The 10,585-nt window shown below is 38.0% G+C and overlaps 1 protein-coding gene across 1 annotated transcript; it reads right to left on the bottom strand.

Moving 5' to 3' along the window:
* Nucleotides 1–6,034: 6,034 nt before the first annotated feature.
* On the bottom strand, nucleotides 6,035–10,494 carry LOC112184198. Its single transcript, XM_024322469.1, has 3 exons — nucleotides 7,501–10,494; nucleotides 7,057–7,414; nucleotides 6,035–6,780 (listed from the first exon to the last, which is right to left on the bottom strand). Exons 1-3 carry the CDS (start codon nucleotides 10,492–10,494, stop codon nucleotides 6,035–6,037), a joined length of 4,098 nt encoding a protein of 1,365 aa, XP_024178237.1.
* Between the last annotated feature and the right edge of the window lie 91 nt (nucleotides 10,495–10,585).

Genomic DNA, 10,585 nt, shown 5'->3' with positions numbered 1-10,585 from the left:
GGAGCTACTACTAAGATGACCGGACTGGGTTGTTCTGATCGGACTGAAGGGACTGAAGGGACTGGGTGAAGCAGGCACGGTGTCGATCTGGGCAGCGACGGCGTCTCCGGACGTGAAGTCGATCTGGGCAGCAAGGTAGAGAAGAGCGACGCGGCCTGGGCTCGTCCTTGGTTTGACTTGAAGGTCGGTCTCTAAAAAGAGACGAAGACCATTCTTGAATTAAAGGTAGAGAACGACAAAAACAACCCTAACAAAGGGGTTTGGTTTTGTATCAATTCCTCGGACTTGAGGAAAAAATTGGACAACTAAGGAGACAAAGTCCTCTCGGATCTTTGCTCTGATACCAAGTCAAAGAGGACAAGATAGAGAATGAATTTTCTGATAATATTATTCATCTCACAGTGGAGGTATATAAAGAAGATTACAGAAATACAACAGGTAAATACTAACTACCAAATAATTACAATATATTTTATTCCTAACATTAAGCCATGACTCACGCTAACAGAGAATTCAATCTGATGTTTCTTTTATTAACTGGTTATATCTCACATGATGAATGACAACATGGCACGTTTTTGACAAAAAAGATGGTTCACAGATTGTGGTTGATAATTCAATCTTAATACAGAATTCTTGTAATCTTAATCGATCTCTCAATCAAAAGAAAGAAAGAAGTTTGATCGATCTAAACCATAAAAAATAAAACAATGCCCAATTGCCAAACCATGTAAAGTTTAAATATGCCATTGTCTTCTATTAATCAAATCTTTGAGCGGCGAGTGAGGTCGTGGCCGACTAGTGTAAAAGGATGAGATTATATATATGGGTGCTTTGTTGGTCGAAGAAAGAGGGGAGGGTGGTTAATTAAACGACGGGCTGGGCTTGAATGATGATTTGGTCACTTCGGTCTTCATGAGAGAAAGGGGAGACAATTGATGCATGATTTGGCTACTGTTTGAGAGAGAAAGCAAAATGGAATGGAATGAATGTCCTCGTCAACAACGTCATTGACTTGATACACATTTATGCAAGTGTGCGTATCATTGTCAAGATAGGAAAGTGTTATGCCCAAAATTATCATACCATGGAGATTAGTAGCTGATAGGAGCATTTTAATGTGATATTTTAATAGTTAATTCCTCACATTTTGCTTAGTTAATTCCTTAACTGAATCGATTTTTAATTCAATTTCTATTTTTAGGTACATTGGAGTAAATGAAGGTGAAATGAGCGTTAGGTCCATAATTACCTGGAAATGATGGAGAAAAATGGAAATATACTAAAAGATCAATTTTACACATATTCCTACTCCGGCTAGGAGAAACCAAGCCAAGCAAAGAAGAAGGAGCGGCCGCCTGACCAAATGAACTTCAAATGAGCTGAAACCTTCCAGATCCATTCTAGACACCAAAAGGATCATTTCTTATGAAGAGTGCCAGAGAAAAATATGAGTGGAAGGCCTTCAAACAATCAGCCCAATTTTCTACAGAAGCAAAACCGGAAAACTGGACCTGTAAGAGGTCCAGCAGCATTTCCAGCCCAACCACATGGATTGAAGCTCTGAAAATTTGTCAGGATGATCTACACTCATAGTGGAATATTTCATATGAAGAAGTCGAAGGCATATAATGAAGTCTTGTTGGAGAAATAATTGAAGGAATAAAGGGGAAGAAACTGACCTGAAAACAGCTCAACACCACATATTCATGTTTCCCACCCACATGAAGAAAGCTAGATGCTTTTCTCTTTTTCCTTGGATATATTTTTTCTACAATCTCTTTAATAGATCATCATCACTTCCATGTTGCTGCACCTTCATGCTTTGCTTTCATTTCATCATTTCTCTTTCTTTTCCATATTTTACAAATCACTTTCATACTCCACTTTCATTATTTTTCTTCCACTCATCATTTCACTCTTCTTTTTCTTCCCTATATAAACACCTTCTCCTCTCATTCTAAAACATTTTCCTTCATCCATTTCATCTTCTTGTCTCACCATTTCCTCTCCATTTTCCTTAGTCACATATTCCTTCATCCATTTCATCTTCTTGTCTCACCATTTCCTCTCCATTTTCCGTAGTCACACATTCCTTCATCCATTTCATCTTCTTGTCTCACCATTTCCTCTCCATTTTCCGTAGTCACACATTCCTTCATCCATTTCATCTTCTTGTCTCACCATTTCCTCTCCATTTTCCTTCTCCATTCTCTAGTTGCAAAGTTCTGCGTTTTCAAGCAAGGAGAGGAAGAAGAAGAAGGAGCCGTGAAGATCATATCCTCCATCATCCACCTTGAAGGCTTGCTTCCAAGATTCAAGATTCAACCATCTAGCTCTCCATCTCCATCTCCACTCACGGTGTTATTCGTTCCTTTTCCTTGTAACCTTTTTGGTTTCCTTGTTTGATTTCGTATGAACTTGTTTCTAGTTAACAATAATGTTTAGGGCAAAGTTTAAGCCCAATTTCTATGTTTAAATAAAGTTTTCGAATTCTATAATTGTGATTCTAAGTTGCTTATGTGAGTTTGTTCGATTGAATTTGCTTGATAGAAAACTTTTATATGTTTATCTTATTTGGGTCGACACTTATAGGATTTGCATGTAATTGGTGCTAGGTTTAAGAACATGAAATCGACTTTTCGTTTTGTGTAAACTTGAATCAAAGTAGTAAAGGTTCTGGACAAGAATCGAATTTAATTGAAGAGGATTGCAATTAGGTGGACTTTTCCATAACTAAGTTGTACACTTGAGTTGATAGCCTTTCTCTATGTCTAATGCGTTGAACATGTCATGATTGACTAGCTTTCTAGGGCTTGATTGCATGTTTGATAGGATTAATCTAGGTGCTTTCGCTTAGGTTAATTAGCATTGAAAAGTAAAATATGGGAAATCATTTGCTTTCGAATGTTTCACATGATCAACTCCTCTCTCATGACTTGGAAGAACAATTATAGGGTTTGAATCGAATTTGATTACATGGAATTGATTTTGATCTTTGTTCCTTGCGTTCCACCCTTGTATATATGTTTTTACGTTTTCTTTATTTTATTTATTTTAATTTTAATTTTAAGAATCCTAATCCCCCCCTTATTTGTGTTTACTTGTATATATTTATTCTTTATTTTATTTTTGTAAATAATACTTTATTATTTTAATTCTTTATTTGTTTATACAATTGTATATATTTATATTCTTTATTTTATTTTTGTAAATAATACTTTTCTTTATTTGTTTCACAATTACAGGTGTACCCTCAATCCCCGGATAGAACGATCCCTATTTGCTTATACTACTAACGACATTTCAGGGTTAAATTATGCGCTTGCTCAGGTGTACCCTTAATCCCCGGATAGAACGATCCCTGAAAAGTATATATATAATATATATATATATATAGTGCTCAGTTAGTTTATCCAATCAATTCCTTTTCCATGACCATCTTAATTAAGCTTAGAAATATTGATTCTACATACATCTTGAACTAAAAGTCTAAAACCTAAGAACTAAATATTTTCATACTTTTTTTCTGCCTTGAAAATTCTGTAATTTTCTAGTCTACAATTGTAATATAGGGAAATTTTACAATGTGTTAATGTATGACATGCATACAATTGCCTTAAAGTGTTAAAATGAGTCATCAAAATAATAATATTAGTCTTTAAAGTGAGTCACCATATGAGTCCTCAAATGGTAAAATGAATCCTCAAATTGATAAAAATAATTGATATATGAGAAATATTAACATAGCATAGCCTTACCCAGTAATGTAATTTGAAATTTTACTAGTAAACCGCAAACAAGAAACAATTATATATCCTTAGATTTCTAAGGAAGGAGAGTGGATTTAAACTCAATATTTTCATACCTTGAAAACTTTACCAAATCCACCTTCACCTAACTTGTTATCACCAGAAAACCTCTTTGTGGCTGCTTCGATTGTTCCCAAGTCAAATTGCAAGGACTCAACCGTGGACGTCATATCATTTCCAGCTAAGAAATATTGAGTTTTTCAGAAGATTAGCTAAAAGAAGCTAGAACTGTAGGGGAAATTAAAAAACGGAGGTATATAAAAAAATAATACTAGATGAATCACTATATAAAATTTCATCATTAAATGGTTTATGAATTGCACATCGATATTGGCTGCAATGCATGTTATTTTATTGGTTTTGTAGTTTTTTTTCCTTGGACAAAATATTGTTTACTCCCTATACTTATAGGGTTTCGACGTTTCAGTCCCTGACGTTTCAATTTCACCTAAAAACTCCCTGAACTCTTCAATTTCACCTAATTGGTCCTTGCCGTCAACTTTCCGTCAAAAACTCTGTTATCTTGCTGACGTGGCAGTCCTTCTACAGTAAAATGACTATTTTACCCTCACTGACCAAAAAAAATAAAATTCTCTATTTTTTTACTCTCTTTTCTCTATTTTTTAATTTGTTCTTTTTTGTTCTTTTTTTTCTTACTTTTTTTTAACTCTCCTTTCTCTATTTTGTTAATTTGTTCTCTCTTTTTTTTTAACTCTCTTTTCTCTATTTTTTTTAAATTTGTTCTCTTTTTTTTTTTGCTACTCTTTTTTTCCCTTTTTTTATTTATTTGTTCTCTCTCTCTCACTTTTTTTTTTTATATTTCTTTCTCTTTTCTTTTGACCTCTTCCTCCTTTCTTCTCTTCGGCCATCTCTTTCCCCTCTTTGATCACAGCTCCAGCTTCTGGCCACGCCTGGACTCCATAATGGTCGGGTTCTCTTCCCTTCAGATCCTGGCCGCTTCATGATATTGGAGCTATATCAGAAGCTTTCTATCGACATCAATAACATTTCTATGGTGTTGGTTGCTAAGATGATGAGTCAAGAGAGAATCCAAATGTTTGAGTTTTCCTGTGCAAGACAGTGATTTGGTCTTTTTGGCTGTTTCTAATGGCAACTTGAGAGAGAAATGTTTGAACAATTTTGGCGCCAAAGAAAGGGAGGTGGAAAAAAATAAAAAAGAGTTAAAAAAAGAGTAGGAAAAAAATTAAAGAACAAATTTTAAAAAAAAAGATAAAGAAAAGAGAGTTAAAAAAAAAAAGATAAATAAGAGTTAAAAAAAAAGAGGAAAAAGAGTTAAAAAAAAAGAACAAATTAAAAAAATAGAGAAGAAAGAGTTAAAAAAAGAGAGAGAGAAAAGAGAGTTGAAAAAAAAGAGTAGAAAGAAAAAAAGAGGACAAATTAAAAAAAAAACAGAAAAGAGAGTTAAAAAAAAGAGAGAACAAATAAAAAAAAAGAAAAGAGAGTTAATTAAAAAAAAAAGAGAACAAATTAAAAATAGATAAAAGAGAGTTAAAAAAAAAGTAAGTAAAAAAAAGAGAATTTTAATTTTTTTTGTCAGTGAGGGTAAAATAGTCATTTTACTGTAGAATGACTGCCACGTCATCAAGATAACAGAGTTTTTGACGGAAAGTTAACGGCAAGGACCAATTAGGTGAAATTGAAGAGTTCAGGGAGTTTTTAGGTGAAATTGAAACGTCAGGGACTGAAACGTCGAAACTCTATAAGTATAGGGAGTAAACAGTATTTTGTCCTTTTTCCTTCTTTTAAGAGATGGAATGTAGTAAATTCCATATTTGCCAAAAAAAATTGCATATCGATACATATTTAATGCGAATTACGCTTTTCGTCTTTCAGATAGTGTTTTTTCTTTTTTTGGTCCAAGTAGGCAAGTACCTTTGTTATTTTGTCGTTTGGCTCTTTTGAGTCTCTTGCCAAAATAGCATATGGCCAGAACCACAAATAGCACAGAGAGAGCAACAGGAGCAAGAATACTAGCAATGACTTTGGATGAGAGTTTGCTTTTTCCTGTTTGGCATACTTATTTGTTATATACTAAAGACCTTATAAAGTAAATATTAAATATATTAATCATTCTATGCTGAAACCTATCACTCTAATATGATAACAAAAAATTGATTAGAAAGAGTAATATAGCAAATTTTTTCACCTAACCAAAGGTGGGAGTGATCAAATGGAGAATAGTAGTGTATTAAGTATACTTTTTACTTTTTACCTTCAAGTGTTCGCGGAAGAGGTAGAGCCTCTTCTACTGGCGCCTGTAATGTGTAAAAGGGTGCCAAATCGAACCTAAAATTACAACTTGATGATAGATAACGCCCCCCTGTTTTGCCTGTAACAATATTTGGAAGGTTTGCTATGACTCTACCAAGACATCTATTGCAATCTGCAGTGGACAGATCCTGCCTGCACTGTCCAAGGCTGTACATCAGCTTTCCATTTGACGCTGTGATGTTCGATTCTTGGGTCGCAAACTTTTTTGTGGCGCTGGTAACCTTTTGTACTAACCTATTCATAGTAAGTCCCACTACGTAGTTAAAGGATGCTACAAATGCATCCCCTTCCTGCGTAACATTCTCCTTGTTCCACATTAACACCCAAGGCGACTCCTCATCAATAGAAAAGAATGAATAGTCAGAGTAGCGTATCATGCAGTAGTCATACCATATAACCACCTCTTTCCCGATTGGGCAGCGTTCAACAACATCCGAGGCTACAGCAGCTACGCACTCACTGCAAGCATCTTTGGATAGATCACCGCAGCAGAGGAAGAGTCCGTAGACAGTCTCGTCTGATATTTGTCCACCAGCAGTGGCATTATAAAAGCTATTGTCACGGGTGCCGTTAGAGACAAGGGTCGACAGCACTTGATCGCGATGGAATTGGAAGGATTTTGCGGTGTTACTGGTGGCGTTTTTGCAGAAATGCTGGAGGTAGTTATTATCACATGCTACAGTAATGCACAAGCAGAGGGAGCTCAGCGTCGAAAGAAAATAGAGGATCAATATTAGCGTATATTGCGAGGAAAAACAAGGCATATTTTTTTGAAAAGTAATTTCATTGAATCAGATAACGAGTACATCGTTTCGAATGACATCCCTTATAAATTCGGGAGCTAGAGTAAACCAAACTTGACTGTCACTAGTTCTTGCGGCCTGGGTTGCTAAGGTATGGGCAACTACATTAGCTTCACGTCGGACATGAGTAACACTAAAACCCTTGTTACCTTGCAGCAGTTGCCTGACCTCTTCAATCAATATATTCATAGTGGATAGATCTTGAGAAGGTGAGGTGATAGCTTTGACCAAAAGTGAGCAGTCACTTTCGAAAGTTACCTCGTCATGGTGCAAAGACCGGGCTAAGAGAATACTATCCCGGAGAGCCAGTAGTTCCGTGTGAAAAGGTGAAGTGAGTAGCCCATATGGCTTCATCTGTCCCGCTATGAAACTACCCCCATCATTACGCAGCACACAACCCACTCCACCTCGTCTAGAGGAGGCTTGATATGCTCCGTCACAGTTCATCTTGTACCTACCTGTAAGTGGAGCAACCCAACGTGCAGGGATTGACTTCTTCTTTGTGCACTAGCATTATACTTTTTAAAATCAGCATACCACCCAACGGTTAGTAATAAAGTCTCAGAAGCATGTTTCCCCTTCTGTTCCCAAACTTGAGCATTTCTATTCCTCCATATCCCCCAAAGTAACATCAACACCTTATTCAGCTCTTCTTGAGTTAGAGTGGGTATGAATGCAAGAAACCACTCGTGAAAGGAATCAAAACCCAACCCCGGCCCGCTCATACCCGCTCTAGTCCATACCTCATTTGCATGAGGGCAAGTGATAAACAAATGTAAGCTGTCCTCATAATCATGGGCACACAAATTGCAATTCAACGTACCAGTATAGCCTTTAGTACTAAGCCGGACTCGAGTTGGAAGAATATTACTTACCAACCGCCATGCATGCAGAGCCACCTTATTACCAGGCACTTTCGCACTCCAAATTGCCTTCCAGATTACCCTCAAAGGATCTATAGGAGGTTTAGGCGCAAGGACCAGACCAAGTGCCAAGTCTTTGGCTACAAAATATGCACTATTTGTTGTAAAATAACCTTTTTTATTAAAGTGCCAAACTAATGTGTCACCTCGTGGAATCTGGCTTAAAGGTATGCTGAGGATCAACTCTATATCTGTCTGGGTAAAATGCCTTTGAATAATGTCTACGTCCCACACCCGAGTAATAGGATCAATAAGCTCCGAAACAAATCTAGGAGCATCCTGAGAGGGTGGAGAGGATGGACAGCGGGGATACGTGTCAGGAATCCAATTATGCTTCCATATCTCTACTCTAGTCCCATCGCCAATCTGCCATCTAAGCCCCCGAAATAGAATTTGTCTTGCTTCCCATATACTACGCCAAGAGAAAGAAGGAGAACTCCCCAACTCAGCATACTCATACTCACAATTTGGGAAGTAAATGGCCTTGTACAAACTTGCAATAAGAGATCCTGGATTCTGAAGTAATCTCCAACTTTGTTTTGCAAGCATAGCTAAGTTGAACCAGTGTAGATTTTTAAATCCCATACCACCATCCTGTTTCGACAAATACAACTTCTCCCATGACCTCCAATGAATTTTATTTTCCTCATCCGAGTCACCCCACCAAAATCCTGCACACAAGTGGTGTAAATCATCACATAGACCTATTGGCAACTTGTAGCAATTCATCACATACATTGGGACAGACTGCCCCACTGCTTTTATTAAAATTTCCTTGCCCGCTCCACTAAGCAACTTCGCTCTCAAACTCACCACCTTCTTCGTGAGTTTTTCCTTCAAGTAACCAAAAGTAGCTGATTTTTTCTTGCCTACATGGGTGGGTAACCCCAAATACCGGTCATGTTTATCAACTCTCTTCACTCCTAACATGCTCGCGAAAAATTCTTTTCTCTGCATATCCATTCCCCGACTAAAAGCCACTTCACTCTTCTGCAGATTTACACGTTGTCCTGAAGCAATTTCATAAGTGTGCAAAATATTTTGGAACTGCTGGCATTCTTCCTCAGTTGCAGTTCCAAACAAAAAACTATCATCTGCAAAGAGTAGGTGATGTAAAACCGGTGCATGGGAATTAATTTGAATACCTTGTAACCACCGACGATTCACAAAGTGTTCAATCAGGGAAGTCAAACCCTCTCCACACAAGATGAATAAATATGGAGATAGTGGATCGCCCTGCCTGATACCCCTAGTTGGCTTCACATAACCCCGAACCTCCCCATTTAAAAGAAACGAATAACTCACTGTTTTAATACTGTTCATCATCAGTTCCACCCCAGACTCAGCAAATCCCAGCTTCAAAAGCATACTTTTAAGAAAACTCCATTCAAGCCTATCATACGCCTTGCTAATATCCAACTTCAAAGAAAAGTGTTCAGCAGAATCCCGTCGTTCATTATGAAGAAAATGAGCGACCTCCGTGGCCACTAAAGTATTATCGGAGATCAACCGGCCTGGAACAAAGGCACTCTGAAGTGGCGAAATCACCCTCCCCAACAAACCTTTTAATCTATTTGCCAAAACCTTCGAGCAAATACGATAAAGAACATTACACAAAGCTATCGGGCGTAAATCTGTCATATACTTTGGCTCTTTGACTTTTGGGATCAACGTTATATGAGTAAAGTTAACCTCCCGAATAGGACCTCCAGAGGTTAAGAAAGATCGGACCGATGTACAAACATCACTCCCTACCGTATCCCAATAATTTTGGAAGAAAAATGGAGACATTCCATTGAGGCCAGGTGACTTGGACGGATGCATTTGAAAAGCCACAGCTCTAATCTCTTCATCAGTATATTCCTTGAGAAGCTCTTGATTCATCTCGTGTGTTACCCTTGGACTTACTGTATCTAAAATCAGATTCATAGCCACTTCGTTTGTACCCTCTGTTGAAAACATGTTTCGGTAATAAGTACTCACAACCTTTTCGATGGGATTGGCCTCCGTCACCCACCTGTCATTCTCATCGAATAAGCCTTTTATCATGTTTCGCTGTCTCCTATTTGAGGCTCTGCGATGAAAATATGCTGTATTTCGATCACCCGACTTTAACCACATCTCTTTGGAAAGTTGGCTCCAAAATGTCTCCTCTTGAGTCAAGAGCTCCTGTAACCGAACATTCAACTCCTGTTTTTCCTGGTTCATAGTAGGATCAAACGTTGCCTCCAACAGCTCGTTCAAGCGTGCCCTAACTGCCCTCATTTCCGCTTGACGAAACTGAAAGGTATTACGCTGCCAAGTATTAAGAATAGCACCAGTGTTTCGTATTTTCTGGCAAACCCTACTCATAGGGTCACCCTCTGTAGGACCTTGCCACCCATTTTTTACTACCCCCTCACATGAAGCATGTTGTGCCCAGAATTGTTCAAAACGGAATAACCTCTTCTTCCTTCCATTCTGCAAATTTGGAGATGCGCAGACTTCAACCAATAAAGGGCTGTGATCGGAAGAACTGGGGTGCAGATGCGTCGTTGTAGAGTGACCGAACCGGCGTCTCAACTCATCCGTCCAGAGGCTACGATCTAGTCGCTCCTTTGTCTGATAATCCGACCATGTATATGGACTGCCCTTATATCCCATGTCGATCAAAGCACAATCCATTACACACTCCCTAAAATGCTTGCATCTGGAGAGGTCTTCTTAAAATCGCCACAAATCAACCATGGTAATGACGACTGGCCAGCAAGTCGTC

Source organism: Rosa chinensis, chromosome 2, assembly GCF_002994745.2.
Source record: "Rosa chinensis cultivar Old Blush chromosome 2, RchiOBHm-V2, whole genome shotgun sequence".
NCBI lineage: Eukaryota > Viridiplantae > Streptophyta > Magnoliopsida > Rosales > Rosaceae > Rosa > Rosa chinensis.
The sequence above is the reverse complement of the archived record's forward strand: the minus strand, read 5'-3'. Positions and strand labels throughout refer to the sequence as shown.

Excerpts from the sequence above, each read along its gene's own strand:
- LOC112184198 (XM_024322469.1), bottom strand. The coding sequence starts at position 10,494 with ATGGATTGTGCTTTGATCGACATGGGATATAAGGGCAGTCCATATACA. Across the intron at positions 7,415-7,500 it reads GGAGGAATAGAAATGCTCAA|TGCACAAAGAAGAAGTCAAT; the intron begins GTTTGGGAACAG and ends GTATAATGCTAG. Across the intron at positions 6,781-7,056 it reads GGTCAGGCAACTGCTGCAAG|CATGTGATAATAACTACCTC; the intron begins GTAACAAGGGTT and ends GCATTACTGTAG.